The following is a 17,842-nucleotide window of genomic DNA, read 5'->3' on the forward strand; positions in this document are numbered from 1 at the left end:
TTGTGACCGTGAAATAGCAGTCAAATCGGCTTTTTCAAATTTTCGGTAACATATGACTAAAACTGATCTTGTTTAAAAACGTTAAGGCTATATTTACACAATTTCATATGTTAGGACTAAATCTGCATTTCTTTAATTATCCTAATTATAAGGATTAAAATACTATTTGGCCCCTGATCTATCTAAAATGATTGGTTTTTTTTACCCCTGATCTATTATTTGGTAACATTTGCCTCCTAAACTATCCAAAATATTAGTCTTTGTACCCTAACTTATTATTTAGTTATATTTACCCTGAACTGTCCAAAATTGGTGAAATCTCAACCATTCACATTGGTTGTGATTTCACAAATGATAGCTTATAAGGCAAATGTAACTAAGGTTGTAATCGAGCCGAGCCGAGTCGAGCTTTGGCTTGTTCAAGCTCGGCTCAGCTTATTAGAAAATAAATGAGCTCGAACCAAGCTTCGAGCTTGTTTTGAGCCCAAAATCCTCTTTGAACTTGGCTCATTAAGAAAATTATTTAACCATGAACTGTTTGTAAATAAATCATTAATTATATTTTTGAAGTTTGCACGCAAATAGCTCTTTAATTGTGTACATAAACAAACTCATAAGCAAAATTTGTGAATAAATAAACAAGATACTTACAAATAGTTCGTCTATTAGTCATTTATTATGTTTGTGAACGAACTCATCTAATAGCAAATGAAATAATATTAAGTTTAAATATTTGTGAACTAACACAAAACTATATAGTTTTCTACAAAACTAAAATTTATTCATAAATGTTCTAATCGAGTCTGTTCGCAAGCTTTCGAGACGAGTTTTGTCTGCTTAAGCTCAGCTCATTTACGATCTGGACCAATAAATTATGTTCACGAGCGGCTCGTTAACAAATCGAGTCGACCACTGAGCCGCTCATGAGCGGCTCAGCTCATTTACAACCTTAAATGTAACCAAATAATAAGTAAGGGGACAAAAACAAACATTTTGAATAGATAAGAGGCAAATGTTACCTAAAGAATAGGTGAGAGGCCAAAAACCAAAGTTCAAGATAGATCAAGAGACAAATAGTGTTTTATGCCAAATTATAATCGATAGAAAGCTAAATTTATCAAATATTAGTGTTCCTATTACCATCCCCAAATTACTGTTCCTATTAAACAAGACGGAAACCGCTTGGCAAATAACCAGACGGTCACGGAAAACGCCTGACCCATTGGACAGGCGGTCACTGAAATTCTGAAAATAATTGATAAGTTACAATCCGAGAATCCAAAAAATGGATGATTACAAGTCGGAGAAATTGGACGAGATACATTTTTCATGAAAACATATGTTATTTCCCCTAGGCGATCACAGAAACCGTCTGGCCAATAGCGTTGTTTGTGGCCGTTGGCCATGCGGTTTCCGTGATCGTCTTGGGAAAATACATATGTTTTCATGAAAAATGTACCTCATCTAATTTCTCCGGCTCGTAATCATCCATTTTCGGGGTTCTCAGATTGTAACTCATCAATTATTTTCAGAATTTCAGTTTTGATATCGGAAGAGAAAAACAATTCATAGTTCTAAAAGAAAAATATGAAAATGCCAAAATTGTCTAATCCGCAAAATTTGAAAAATTGGAGTATTTTTTTCTAATTGATTCGTTTTTTAAACATAATTCAAAATTTGGTCAACATTTATCACCTATGAAATTAAATAAAATAAACATTTAAATTTGAAAAAAAAAAACAATAAAATTAAAAAAGAGTTAATATTGCATTTCACCTCTTTTTCTTCTCCCCCCAATCCCCCAATGTCTCTATCTAATTTTCTTACCAAACCAAACTCAAAACAGAACCCTTAAATCTCTGCAACACACTCTTTTCTCCCTCTCCAATCTCCATACCCTTAATTCCAATTTTCAATTTTGATTTCAGCAATTCAATCAATCAACCATGAATTCATCTTCTACTCTTTCTCTAACCACATCTTTCCTCCATTTCAAAACCCCTAACTTCAACAATCATCCTCCTCCTTCACTTGTTCATTTCAAATCCCCTTCTCTTTTAACAGTCAAAGCTTCCTCTAATGGAGTCCCCATTCTTCAAACCCTAAAAACCTTTGCTAAAGCTGCAATTTTCATTGGAGTCACCGCTTCAATGGCTTCTGTTTTGCCGGCTGTTGCTGAAACCAACGTCACTCTTTCTGAACAATCACCAGACATCGACGATGTAGTGGGAATTGAAGGGGAATCAGAGAATCAGAATGGAATTATAACACCGGTATCTAAGCTCATTGAATCCAATTCCGAAGCAATTGAGTCTCTGAAGTCTCTTCTACAGCAGAAACTTGATAATGGGGGGGAGGATGATGAGGCATTGAAGATACTGAGTAGCTTAGCGGAAGCACAACCGTCGGTGATTGAATGGAAATTTTTGATGGCTAGGTTATTGAATGAAATGGGGAGAAATCAGGATGCACGGAAGGTGTTTGAGGAAATTCTTAGCTTGAATCCGTTGTCTTTTGAGGCGTTGTTTGAGAATGCACTTCTAATGGACAGGTCTGGAGAAGGGGAAGCGGTGATTAGGAGGCTTCAAGAGGCTTTAGATATAGCTGAGGAAGAGAATAGAGTGAAAGAAGCTAGGGATGTGAAATTCATTATGGCTCAGATTCAATTTTTGCAGAAGAATGTAGAGGAGGCTTTGAGTAGTTATCAAGAGCTATCTAAAGAGGATCCAGGTGATTTCAGGCCTTATTTTTGTAGAGGAATGATATATAGTTTGATTGATAGGAATGAAGAAGCTAGAGAGCAGTTTGCTAAGTACCGTGAACTTTCACCTAAGAAATTTGATGTTGAAGGATATCTGAGGACTCCATTGTCGAGAATGAAGCTTTTTGGGTCTAATGAAGAGAAATGAGCAGTTTAGGGTTTGGGGATTTAGGGGTAATAATAAATGATTGGAGAATAATGTTTTTCTCCATATAGTCAAAGGGGTTACTTACCCAATTAGGAATTTATGCTGAAACATAGTTTGAGTTTCACTAAAAGCACAATTTAGAGAAATAAGGAATAGAGAACTAAAGTTTTTATAGAGTCAATACACATATTCTTGATGTTGAGCAGGTTTTTATTGTTAATTCGGATATTTGTTTCGTGTTATGATAAAAAAAAATCTGTGTTTCATACAATTTTCTGCTCTTTTACTGATATGTGTTCTATTGATGATGTTGTGTGCAGCCAGAGTTTGTTATCATGTCACTGTTTTTTGTGCTCATTGCTCTGTTTCGACTTTCGCCGTCCAAGGGTATGCGTTTCATGTCTAGAACACTTAGATTCAAGGTTGAGTTGATGATAAATGAAGCCTTGCTTATATTTAGATTATGTGAGTTTTTCTTTTATGATGGATCAGTGTTAACCGAACCTCCGGTATTTGAATATACGCCTAATTTGCAAATGCAGGCAGTACAAAGTTTTACAAAACAGCATGTACTGATATTGAGTTATATACATGAATAGGTTTAGTTAATTGTCAACTACACATCGATACAAAACAACCAAGCCATTCAAAAAGAAGAGATTCTCGAATCGCCTGGATCCTATACCGAAATGTCTGCCATGTTTATCTTTTTCTCCCCTTTCCTTTTCGCTTTTGTTTCTTTTTGTTCTTGCTAGTTCCCTTCCCATCTTTTCCTGCTTGAGAACTGCTGGCTTGGTTTCCAAGATTCGCCTGAGAAGAACTTCCATTCTTTCCCGCCTCGCTGGTTCCTTCTTCTTCATGGCGATGGCAGGTTTCCGACACTACTTCTTCGGGGCTTTCATCTTGTTCTTGGTTTCCAAGATTTGCCTGAGAAGAACTTCCATTCTTTGCCGCCTCGCTGGTTCCTTCTTCTTCAGGGCGATGGCAGGTTTCCGACACAACTTCTTCGAGGATCCCATCTTGTTCGAAGAATAACTCATCCAAGAAACTATCCATTCTTGCCATTTTCGAATCAAGCTGGCCGAGAAGTTCTTCTATCCGTGGAAGGTTCTTCACAAGTTCCGGCTCCCTTGAACAAACAACATATTTACTTTTCAATTTACACATTTAAGATGAAATAGCAAACATAAGCTTATTAAATAACCATGCTTATACTGACCTCACGTCTAATACGGAATATAGCTGCTTCATTTCGTCAAGCATCACGGATGCTTGACCATACGGTTTTCCATTTTTTCTGTCAGAATCACCGCATCCTTCCAACGCAGAACATAAAATGTAGATTCTCTCCTCTATAGTTGCCTGAAAAATAGTATCATAATATTGAATCGCATAACTGACGGTGTTCCTACGAACTGTAGAAACGTAAACGAGTTTTAGATTACCTTAAGTGCTGGAACACTTGCTATAAAACTCTTAATGACTTCTTCATTATTCAATGTTTTCAGTGATTTCAGTACTTCCCTATAGTTGGAAGGAACTTGCAGATCATGAACATCGAGAGACACCGACATGTTGCTCGAGATAGCGCCATCCAAATCAAGTTTTTTCTGATCTTGAGTAGCTTTATTGATATTCGGAAACAAGGCTGTCCACATGTCTTCTTTACTATGATCGATCATATGCAGAATAATCACGTCTGGGAAAAATCGTGGAACGTTTTCACCCAAACTCACGACTACCAGTGGATTCCCCATTTCCTTAAATACCTCAGAAAACATCTCTATATCTGTACCTACATTCCTAGACCGACGTCTCTGCCTTCTGTTAAGGGAAACAACGAAATCCGATGGAAGTTGATTCCTGATATAATTCCTACCCAGCCACTCAAAAAGAAATTCCTGAAAATAACCGAAGTTCAAATAAAGTAAACATGCTGTAACAACTAATCTCAAAGTCACAGCTCTGTAACGATCCATCACATTTCCACATGACCTTTTAATCCACTCCATTGTATCCTCGTTACATAAGAGAAACTGCTGAACTATATGAGCTAAGAAATCCAGAATGGCTTTGATAGGATATGCATCAAGGTTTTTTAATCTGGAAATCGAGCTGCCATTGCGTTCCATGTGGACTAGTATTTCAGAAAAAGAAGACTTTGTCGTGAAGAAGTGTCCTCGCACGCAAGATACAAGAATCAGTTGACGCTCGATAAGGTAGAGAAAGCATTCAGGCGAGATATAATCATATGCTTTTCTCCAGTTAACAATGTAAATATCTTCTAAAACTCTATGTAACTTCCCCATGATAGTTTCCTCACCCGGTACTTGGCTTTTCTTGTCTGCTAAACCGATCTCTCTGCAGAGATCAACGATCAAAGCCATCCATGACTCGTTCGATCCAAAACCATCTTTAATTTTCTCAAACAACTGATTGTCTAGTTTACATGACCCGAGAATCGCAACTAATATCCTACCAAGCTGCCCATAGGATACAGTTTTCTTGAACCTGACCGCTTCACAAGTAAATTCCTTAACTAAATCCCCAAAATTCCCGGTTCTCCTTGCAGAAATCATGTTCTCTTTCAATGATTCTCTCCAGTCCTGAGGAAAGACACAGCTGAATAGATGTTTAGCGGGGAGTTCAACGAATCTCTGCAGTGCTCTGTTGTCATGGAACCGGCGTTCCAGGAATTTGGAAACTAGCAGGAACTTTGCGCTTTGGCAGAAGAGGGATGAGGAATTCTTAACCGAAAGAGTATAAAGGCCTTCGAGTTTCGCCAAGATATCCATACCAACAGAGAGTAATTCGGAGCCCCAATAGCTCCGAGCAGCAGAAGCAAACTGGTGAGCATCTAATGAAATGAACTTTCCCTTGCTTCTTATCGATCGACTATCCAACCCTTTCACCCAGTACGCATTAGGTATCATCAGATTGTAGACAGGATTCAGATTATCGAATTGCCTCCGCACAGCCAAGTAATTCAAGCAGAATTCACCCAAGTTTTCACAATCATTTACATTTTGTGTTACAACACTTCTCAAATACTCAAATATGTTCACAATCTTATTCTTCCAGAAATCCCAGAAGTGTACTAGTGTCTCCGCAGAAACCCGATTCTTCGAAATTTCACCTTCTGAAAACCTTGCTACATCATGAATCATGTGATCTTCCCACCCGTATTTAGAGTCATTCAATTTAAGATGTACATCCAGAATCTTCCGTGCAGATATTATTTCGCCATGATGGATCTTGTGTGCCCGAGAAGCATCTAAATGTTGTTTCATAGTCGACAAGCTACTCTGATCATTCAACAAGATTTCAGCCTCCATATATACAATCTCATAAAACTGTTCCGACTCAGTCTTCGCGAAAGATTTTGCTTTCGCTAAAAGATCGTCCTTCCCTGCAAACTGCTTCAAGGGCCAACCTTCAAATGCCCAGCCTTCCCGACCAAATCAGCCTCACGCAAGAGTTCGCCTTTCATCTTCGCAATTTTTGCTGCCTCGAGAAAGTTCCCCAACTCTTCTTCAAATGACATAAGCTCATCGAAACAACCTAACTTTTCCAAGAAATCACGGATAGAAGCTACACAATCGAACGCTCTAACGTATTTCATCATGGCTCTATTGTCATTCCGCTCGTGATAGTGAAGTGCACAGCTCTCCAGAAACTCTTGTTCGGTTCTATCAATCTCTTTGCTTCTTTTGACCATAGACGTATCTGCATTTCGTTTCCAGGACTGAATATAATTCAACCCCTTTTCAAAGAGTCTTCCTTCGCTGCAGGATTTAAGACATTTCGAGAAACTGTTGCCATTAGCATAAACTTCTGCTGCAAACTCATAACATCCTGCGAGATGTAAACATTCGCCAGCTCTTTCCATTGATGACTCCCCGCATTTCAAATAAATTTTTCCTACAAAAGAAACAATTGAAATAAATGAGTTTAGCAAGGTTGCTTTGTTACCGATTCCATTAAGAACGAGGCATCATCCCCTATAGAAGTTCCTGGATTCTGTATTCACTCTCTGCATCTCCTATTTAGCTATGATATCCCGAATCCCCCTTCGGACCAGCTCAGTTCGCTCATCCATCGGGAAAATGGGTTAATGATGGAAATACTCTAGCACAATTCTACACTTCTGGTCGATAAGCGAAATACAGTGGAGAGAAAGACATCTAGAAGTGTTCAAGATTAAAAGATTATCGCGCAATTAAGAGATTATGAAGGCATAACACGAAGAATGTTCTGAAATAACTAATAGGTCTCTACTCATTAGAAAGAATTCTGTACCTGCTCTTTCATATTCTTTCAACAGGAAAAAACATTCTGCAGCGTACTCATTTTTTCCAATGGATTCAAAAATTTCAGCAGCTTGCCTACGAGCAATAGAGGCCGTTTCAGGATTTGAAGCATGCATTTTATCAGCAGCTGCTCTAAGCCCTGCAGCCTTGGCCAATTTTTCTCCATACTCATCCCCAGCTCTTTCGAAACACATTGTTGCCATCTCGTAATTACCCTCACGTAAAAGCTGTAGTATCAACACGAGCAATTAGAATATTGACTAAGGTTATTCGAGTTTTAAGTACTAAAAGAAGTTAACATACCTTATAACCCTGAGATTTCCATTCTTCCGGACTGCTAGCAACTTGCATTGCTGTAGCAAGTGAATCGTCAAGCTTCCTGACTTGCACAAGTCCCTTTTTCCTCCAATAGTCAAACATCGGTTTAGAAAACTCCTCGGAATTATCACAAATCCACAACCTCTGTCTTGTACGAGTAATCGCAACGTACAACTGCTTCAACTCGGAACACATGATGTTGTATTTTGATGGATGAAAGCTTGGGAAAGATTCTCCAGCATCAAGCAAACATTGTTCGCTCATATATTGATAAAGAACTCTCCATTTACTTTTCAATGGTGATGCGCCAAAAAAATTGTACAACAGAACATCCTACGAGGAAACAAGTCGAAAAATTAGTATAAAATTGCATTGCCAGAAACATGTAGGTGAGTGTTAAATGAGATATTTTCATAATCGTAATATATAGGGGAGTGTTGAATGAGATATTATAATGCTAGTTCCTCCCGGGTCTCATATGGTGATTTATAACTCTCGACTGGCTTACTCACTGGAGGGACAAATAAACGTCACACCGTCCCAAAAAGTTAGTCATTTAACATAATAAATAGAGAAATTTTAAACAAAATGAGCATGATTATACTTGTCAAATCGAGATTAGGTTCGTGAATCGAAATCCTAATCATGACATGTTAATTGAATCATAAGATTTGGTTTTAATTCTTAATATTACAAGTATATATTAGAACTTAAAGTATTATCAAATATTAGTCTAGAAATTAATTTTGATGGACATGCATCACGATGGAATGGAATTATATATATATATATGTTGATTGACTCAGGCTATTCGGCTGATTCAATACTGATTCGTCTGATTCACATCAGACTCTTAATCAATTTAGATTCTGCCTATAGAATCAGCTCGAATGGAGCCGACTCGACTCGAATACGATTCGAATCGCGAATCAGTGGACTCGTACGACTCGGGAGATTCACCACCGATTCATTCGATTCTTAATCAGCATAGTTATTGAAGGTGCAACTTAAGGCGCACACCGGAGCGACTCGACCGCGCCCGCCTTTGGGCTCCATAGGCGCTAAGGCTGGAGCCTTAGCCAAGGCGCGCCTGAGTTAATCAGTTTAGATTCAGCTGCCTACAGAGTCGGCTCGAAATGGAGCCGACTCACCTCAAAATGTACGATTCGAATCGTGAATCGGCGGACTTGGACAACTCGGGCGATTCGACTGATTCACCACTGATTCGTCCAATTCACCTCTGATTCTTAATCAATTTAGATTCTTCCTATAGAGCCGGCTCAAAATGGAGCCAACTTGACTCAAATCGTAATATTCGAATCGCAAATTGCACGATTCTATCAACAGTGAGCAAGAGCAATAAAAGAAAGAAATGAACACGGACCTGAAACTCTAAGCCTTTGCACTCCACTATGGTCAAGAAGAGAGCTTGTTTTCCGACATATTTAGAGATTTCTTTTCTAGCAGAATCATCCCTTACTAATATCACCTGTTCCGCTCCAAATCCGACAAACTTACTTCCAACATTCCCATTGTTTCCAAAAATAGTGATAATTGCGTTTTCATCACCGCATGATTCCAGAAAAATTGGGGCTTCCCCGAAAATGAAACTAGTTTCGTGACTTAAAATATCAACAAATTTTGGGAAGAACCGGTACAAAAGATCTATAACACTTTGAGCTAACTTGAGAACACCGCCATGAGTCCGGAAGTTTTGGCTCAAATGAAAGATTTTTGATATGTGACCTTTTTCCTTCCTTCTGTCATTCTCTTCAATTCTCGAACCCATAATGAAATGATCATAGAATAATGATCTTATATCTCCGAATCTGAAGTCGATTCCCCGTACAATAGTCTGTGCAGTATCACCAGAAAACACAAAACCCTCATTCACATTGTTGCTGACGTGTTTGAAAAGTGCAACTTGCCTCATTCTAAGATCTTGGACTTCATCGATGTAGACAAAATCCATCATGTCTCCAACATATCTTTCATTCCTAAGCCGACGATGAAGATCAATGACGATATCAGCCACATCGAAATCACCATTCTCCATCTTCATCTTTTCATAATCTTCAAATGCATCATATATCAATTCCCTCTCATGCCTACTTAAAGTGGAAACCCGACCCTCAGCCAATATAACATAATCTTCCCTACCGAGTCTACCATCAGAAGAGTCACCTGCTTGCAGACCTCCTTTTATTCGAGACATTATCTCTGTAAAGACTCTCGAAAAGTCGAGCTTCTTAGTCAACTTTGAATTCAAATGTGGCCAGTAAACTGAACAAAACTTTTCGAAGTTGACCTCCCTCGTTTTCAGAAACGTTTGCATTAAAATAGATCCTGAAACATTACTCATTTTATCAAACAGAAGCTGCCTCACATCAGGAAACCTTGCAAAGTATGAAGTACCGATTGTTCCATCAAGCATCATCAGAAACTTATTAAAAGTTATCACAAGAGGATATGACTTTGGAGTAACACCAATAAATGAATCAGGAATATCCTCGAATCGTGCAGCTTTATCAACATCTTCCATATCTACTGAACTATTACAGCCAGAATATTTTCCACCGGAGACAAAGCTGTAAACATGTATGAGATATATTAGAATGCAACTTCATGCCACAAAAAATCAAGTCGAACCAAACCACAGTGAGCATGTATATTATATTCAAAAGTAGGGGTGTCAAAACAAGTTGTCGTATTATAATCAGGTTATGTAATCTAAATATTCCACATGATTATACATGGTAAAATTGCAACAAAAACGAAAATCATATCCAAAGGATCGTGTAATGTGGGGTATATTTATAAATTGTGTTTGTCATAACCCGATTCAAAAGGCAAAGGATATATTATTATGAAACATAATGAGGTATAAATCTGACAAATTTTGTGACATTACATAATCAGTTATATCGAAGACAGTCAGCGCACCTTTTCAGCCGAGCAACTTGTTGTTTGACAGCAAAACAAAGTTTAGGACTAACGGTCACAAAAAGTTGGCGCAGTACAGTATTTTCCGCGTCTCCAACAGGTTCATCCTTGGCATTATTTCTGCACGGCTGGTTATATCCTTCAATTGCCATATGAAAAAGTTGCTCTTTCTTGAACAATTTCATAGTCAAAACAGTCGTTTTTCCGGTGCCTGATCTTCCCAGAATAAATGTGCTTCTCTGGTGAAAAATTATTTCCCGTTCTTCGTCTGTTACTTCGAAAGGGAGTTCAAGCTCACGACCATCACCGTCAGAAAGCAAGTGACTAACAACTCCAGATGACAAGTTATAAAATTTCATTAGCAATAAGCTGTCACTCACTTTCGAATTCTCCACATAACATCCTTCATCAGAATTCACATTGCTTCCTGATTCATTGTCCCCGAGACTCTTATATCGGACAATATCAGTAGAAACCAACCACGTTGTAGGAATTTCCAAATCCCTGGACATGTTAAACCAACATCAGTTTTATACAAGAAAAAAGAAAATACTTTTCGCTTTTATACATGTTATGATTCACAAATGTTACTAGTATTCTGAAAGGCATACCCTTCTAAGAGTTTCTCATTGCAACGGCTAACAAAATCATCGGTATATCTTTCGAAAATGGCATTGAGACGCCTGGTTAATTTCGGAACATCTTCTAATGGTAATATATCCCAAACTTTCAAAACTTGGGTGTACCTATGCTCCTTCACTACGTCAATCGAGGATATTACGTACAAGCCTACAACCTTGAACTGCCTCAAGAAACGAAAAGATTCCGAAATAGCATCTGCATTCCTCTGCTTAGGACGCCAACCACTCGAAAGTCTAAGTATATAGTTCAGAGCAAATGTCTTTGCCTGAACTGATGCCAATTTCCCAAATGATCTTTTGAAGTTTTCACTAAAAAGAACCTGAGGAAACCATAAAACGAACATAAATATTACTTAAGAACATATAAGAATAAAGGGCGGTCCGGTGCACTACACGTCCCTGCTAAGCGATGGTTCGGGGATATAAATACTAAATTACGTACCTTCCATCTACAGTTTCTGAAATACACACTATCTCCACTGAGCAAGTCATCAAGTTGATCAAACTCTTTCTTCACTTCTAAAATCGTTTTCGCCAATTCCTTGTCTTGATCGACATTAAAGAAACAATTACGCGTCTTAGCATCATTGACAATATTTGTCCAAATGGAATCGCTATTAATTAACGTTCTTTCATTCCCCAAAATCCAGAGACAGTGCCTACAAAGACCAATAAATAAGCTCATGCTACAACAATCACAAGAAATCTGTTGAACGGAAATGGAAACAGACACCAGGAAACGTTATTTCTAAATAAACACATCAAAGCTATGGTATATTGACAGCGCATGCTCGAGGCATATGACTGGTGATGAAACTCAGTTCATCACACTTGCGCATAAACGAGGTGGAAATGTAAGCTTTGGAGACAATAAAAAGGGTAAGATAGTAGGATCAGGTACTATCGGAGGAAACCCCACTATTGAGTCAGTCTCCTTAGTCAGGGGTCTGAAATATAACTTATTGAGAGTGGCTCAGCTGTGTGACAGCGGTAGAAAGGTTGTATTTGATGCCACTGAATGTCGGATACTCGAGGGAAGAACAAATGAATTGATTCTAACTACCCATCGTGTTGACTAGGGCTGTGCATTATGCGGTTTGAAACCGCAAAATCGAACCGAACCGACACTGTTCGGTTTTATTATTACACAGTTCGGATTCGGTGTGTTATTTTGGAGAATTTCGGTTTTCGGTGCGGTTCGGTTTCTAATAAAAACTGAAATAACCGAACCGCACCGATTAGTCGCTACTATGTCGTTTTATATATTTATGGTTGGAAAAAAAATTCTAATTCTTCCTAAATTTATACACACCACCTATCTAATGATAACACAACCTACTAATTTTATGATTCTACAAAAAAAAAAACCATTTAATATAATCATTAAATTCTAATTTGACATCTATTTACCTTAACTTTGAATTTAATATAACCATTAAATTCTAATCTAACACTTATTTACCTTAAAAAACATTTAATATAACCATTAATTTATGCTCTTACTTAGTATATGAATTAAAGCTTTGTGCTTTTTAGATTATTTGTAAAGTTTTATATTAATTCGGTTAATTCGGGAAAAACCGAACCGAACTGAAAAAAATCGGTTTGATTCGGTTCGGTTTATGTTCTTACGTCGGTTCAGTTCGGTACAAGATTTTTAGATATTTCGGTATTCGGTAAATTCGGTTCGGTTCGGTTCGGTTTTAAACCGATGCATAGCCCTAAAATGTTTTCATGTTGAGTTTAGAAAAGAAGTTTTCAAAAAACATATGCTTAGTGTCAAAGGAAGATAATTCCTGGCTATGGCATAGGAGACTTGGTCATGTAAGCATAGACCTCCTTGCCAAATTAGCAAGAAAGCAATTAGTTGAGGGTTTGCCCAAACTTAGATTTGAGAAAGATCAATTATGCAATGCTTGTCAGCTAGGTAAACAAACCAAAAAGTCTTTTCAAAGTAAAAATATTGTCTCAACCAAGCGTCCATTGGAATTACTACACTTGGATCTTTTCGGACCTGTCCAGCCACTCAGCTTGGGCGGTAAGAGATTTTCCTTGGTCATTGTAGATGATTTCTCTCGATACACTTGGGTCATCTTGCTAAGTAGCAAGGATGAAGCTTTTGAGATGTTTTCAACACTGATCAGAAAACTTGAAAATGACAAAGATTTAAAATTAGCTCACATCCGAAGTGATAATGGCGGAGAATTCAAAAACCAACAGTTTGATGAATTCTGTGAAGTCAGCGACATTGACCACAATTTTTCTACTCCTAGAACTCCTCAACAAAATGGGGTAGTTGAAAGGAAGAACAGAACCTTAATTGAAATAGCTAGGACAATGCTGAGTGAGAATAGACTTCCAAAGTATTTCTGGGGTGAAGCTGTCAACACAGCGTGCTATATACTCAATATGGCTTTAGTTAGACCTATACTTAAGAAAACCCCTTACGAACTTTGGAAAGGACGAAAACCCAACATTGGATATTTTCGTGCCTTTGGTTGTAAATGTTTTATACTCAATACGAAAGACAACCTTGCCAAGTTTGACTCTAAAGCTGACGAAGCGATCTTTCTAGGGTACTCAACTAACAGTAAAGCATATAGGGTGTTCAACAAACGAACTCAAGTCGTAGAAGAGTCTGTAAATGTTGAGTTCGATGAAACTGACCCTGCAGAAAAGTCAAGTCAGTCTGCCAAAGATGACCCATGCTCAGCTTCTGCTGACCAAAATGGAGCCGCTGAGTCATTACCGCACGGGCTGACCAAAGGTAAAAACGAACCTGAAATTACCTTTGCTGATCAATCTAAAACTGCAGAGATTGTTGAAACACCTGCTCCTGAAAACTCAACATTACCCAAAGAGATCAAAATCCCAAGAGGACACTCGGAGAAGTTCATTCTTGATGCTGCTGAGAACATCCTGATGACAAGGAATCAGCTCAGGAGATATCTTAGCAATGTTGCGTTCATCTCAGTTCATGAACCAAAGAACTTCACCGAAGCTGAACATGACGAATTCTGGATCAATGCGATGCAAGAAGAGCTTGATCAATTCAAGAGAAATGAGGTATGGGATTTAGTGCCAAAACCTAGGAATCAAAAGACCATAGGAACTAAGTGGGTCTTTCGAAATAAGCTAGATGAACAAAGCAATGTAGTCAGGAACAAAGCCAGACTTGTAGCTCAGGGCTACAGTCAGCAAGAAGGCATTGACTATGGTGAGACCTTTGCACCCGTAGCTAGGTTAGAGGCTATAAGAATATTATGTGCATATGCTAGCTTCATGAACTTTAAACTATTCCAAATGGATGTCAAGAGTGCATTTCTTAATGGAGTTATAAACGAAGAGGTATATGTTGAAACACCTTTCCACAAGATTTTGATTTGACAAAATCATCCATGATTAAGAGGCAATTAAATTTAAATGCTTTGATTTAATTGTACTAATATGTTTGTTCAATATTGAGTGCAAAAATATATATATAAAGTTAGACAAGACGAAAGTCAGCACAAGCTAGGCTGAGTGGAACGAAACTCAGCATGAAAGAATAGAAGCTGAGTAGAGTAGAACTCAGTATCAAAAGTCTTCTTCAAAGTTGCCAGAACGGAGCTGACTAAGTTAGATGACTCCTTCAGAAATAAATAAACAGAACGGAGCTGACTAAGAAGGAACTCAGCACGGAAGTTGAACACTCGAAGATAACGAATGAAGCTGAGTAACAGTCAGGACAGCATGAAGGATCCGTTAACTAAAGGACAAAGTCTGCCAATGTTCTGCACCAATAATTGAAGCCTCGAAAATACACAGAAGACTAATTCCAAGAATCATGGGTCAATGGATTATTGGTAAAAGACAACTGGCACAAAAAGACAAGTCTGATGCAAGAAGACAAAACCTGACGCCTGAAGAAAACAGAAGAAGGGAATGGCGGAACAGTCTGAAGCTGACCAGAAGATGTTCCCCAAAAGAGCCGTTTTGGTGTTAACGGCTAAAACAATTCAAATGATCCAATCTGCAGATTTCTATCTATAAAAGGACAATCAAGAACCTTGGATCATTTGCTGAAGTATCAAAAGAAAAATGCAAGAGAGAAAATCTTCAAAGCACTCAAATACAAAAAGATCTTACACCAAATTTTCTATTCCTTGTGTAAATGCTAGAGTGATTCTGTGTAATCTTCTAAAGTGTTCTTTCCTGAAAAGAGAACAAGTGTTTTATAAATTGTTATATTGAGAGTGTTGAGCTGAGTACTTGGTTGTAAGTATTTAGTGGTAGAAAAATCTAAGTGCTGGGTTGTAGTACTTAGTAGGAGCTGAGTAGACGAATAGATGACGTACTTTTGCATACTCACTGCCTTGTAAAGGGTTTGTGCTCTACCTTAAAAGAGCTCAGTATTGGATTGAAAATCCTAGGAGGAACTGGGGACTGGACGTAGGCAGAGAAGCCGAACCAGGATAAGTCGTGCTGAGTAACTTCTAAACTCTTTCTCTCAATATATATATATGTGCATGTGTTGCTTGTGAAATTTACTCAGCTTATGAATTGTTAAAACTGAAACTGAGTAAATCTGAGTGCTGAGTTGGAAGCTGACCTTTCAAGTGTCAATTCCCAACTCTCAAGTCAAGCAGTTTTAGTCAGCATAGAACTAAAACTGTCTGACTAATCAATCGACTGTGCTGACCAACATACTGAGTTATCAAACTCCCAAAATAACTTTAAGTCATCATAATTAAAAGAGAAAAAGGTACATTAGTTCCTAACCCCCCCCTTGGAACTAATTACTAGGGACCAACAAGTGGTATCAGAGCCTAAGCTCACTACTCAAAGATCTAACAATCTTGAGCTGATCCCTAAAAATGGGTGAGAATAGCACTCGTTTCCTTCCCGGGAACCAAACAACACAGATACTCCCTGAGGGACTATCAATAACTAGGCCTCCCCTATTCTTTGGATCCAATTATACATTCTGGAAGAATAGGATGAAGAACTTTATCCAAGCCACTAACATGAGTGCATGGCTGGCAATTGTTCAAGGTCCACATGTGCCATACAAAACTGTTGACAATGAGAAAATTGTTAAAAGTGAAGCTGAGTGGACAGAGGATGACCTCAGAAAATTACAAAATAATGCTTCGGCTATCAATATGCTTCACTGTGCTCTAGATGCTGCAGAATACAATAAGATTTCAGGTTGTGAGTCAGCATAGGAGATCTGGAAGAAGCTGGAAGTGACTTATGAAGGCACCAGCAAGGTCAAGGAATCGAAAGTGAACCAACACATGCGATTGTACGAGCTGTTCGAGATGACTGACAATGAGGACATCTCAACGATGAATGCCAGGTTCACCAACATAATAAATGAGCTTAAAAGACTCGGTAAGAATTTCACTGAAGAAGAACAAGTGAAGAAGATCTTACGAAGTCTTCCCAAAAGCTGGCAAGCCAAGAAGACAGCTGTAGAGGAAGCTCAGGACCTGACCACATACAAATATGATGAGCTGATCGGTTCCTTGCTGACCCATGAAATTTCCATGAAAAACTTTGAAGCTAAAGAAAAATCTGAGGACAAGAAACAGAAATCACTAGTGATGAAAGCTGATTCCACAGAAGCTGATTCAACTGATGATGAGGAAATGGCCATGTTTACTAGAAAAATGAAAAAGCTATTCAGAAGAAATGAAAGAAATAGTAAGCGGCCGTACAAGAGAGGAGACAGATATAAAGCTGAGTCAAGTGACACCAGATACAAAAAGGACAGCTCCAAGCCCGTCACATGTTATGAGTGCCATCAAACTGGGCATATTAAGTCAAGCTGTCCTAATCTGAAGAAAGATAAGAATGGAAGCAAAAAGGCAATGGTGGCCACGTGGAGTGACAGTGATGAGTCAACATCATCTGAAGCTGAGCAAAATGAAACAGCCAACATATGTTTCATGGCAGATGATGGAGCTGACCAATCTCAATCTGAGCAAGCTGACCTCTCTAGAGATTCTGAGCAGGAGGAAAACAACAATGAGGTAACACCCTTACTTTTGCTTAGAAACGAAATAGTAAATGCCCTGAGTGACTTATATACACTAACTAAGAAGTGTAACAAAAAGATTAAGGCACTCAGCAGGCGCTGCGACGAGATTGAGGAGGTCAAATTGAGTGATCTCCGATATCTCCTCCAGGACAACTCAGATTTACATACCAACATGAAAATCTTGCATAAGTTTGTCACGGAGGTCCAATCTGAGTCAAAGAAACTTAGAAAGGATGTCATAACCTTACAGAGTCAAGTGAATGGCTCAAATAGAATTAAATCCCATGCTGAGTACACAAGTACTAGTCAGCATAAGCAATTCACTCAATGTGAATGTTGTGGAAAAAGGGGACACACAAAAGATGTGTGTTGGCATAACAAGCGGATTGTCCAATGTGACTTCTGCGGAAGAAAAGGGCATTCCACAAAAGTATGCTGACATGCTCAACACAACAATGCTGACTATACTCAGTACAACCCTCAAAGGGTACCTTTTTGTGACTTATGTGGTAAGCCTGGCCACACTATAAAAGTATGTCGTCACAAGTTGAAATATGACTTTGCACCTGTTTACACTAACAAGAAAGGACCCAAAAAGAATTGGGTACCTAAAAACGAATAGTTTAAAATGCAGGTCAGCTTGACATGCGTGGAGAAATCAAAACTTTGGTATATAGACAGCGTATGTTCAAGACA

The 17,842-nt window shown here is 38.4% G+C and overlaps 1 protein-coding gene across 1 annotated transcript; it reads left to right on the plus strand.

The window, feature by feature from the left end:
* Window positions 1-1,775: 1,775 nt before the first annotated feature.
* On the plus strand, window positions 1,776-3,242 carry LOC136227763 (protein SLOW GREEN 1, chloroplastic). Its single transcript, XM_066016504.1, has one exon. The coding sequence runs from the start codon at window positions 1,947-1,949 to the stop codon at window positions 2,907-2,909; it is 963 nt and encodes a 320-aa protein (XP_065872576.1). The 5' UTR covers window positions 1,776-1,946; the 3' UTR covers window positions 2,910-3,242.
* Window positions 3,243-17,842: the final 14,600 nt, after the last annotated feature.

The sequence above is a fragment of the Euphorbia lathyris genome, chromosome 4, assembly GCF_963576675.1.
Source record: "Euphorbia lathyris chromosome 4, ddEupLath1.1, whole genome shotgun sequence".
Lineage (NCBI taxonomy): Eukaryota > Viridiplantae > Streptophyta > Magnoliopsida > Malpighiales > Euphorbiaceae > Euphorbia > Euphorbia lathyris.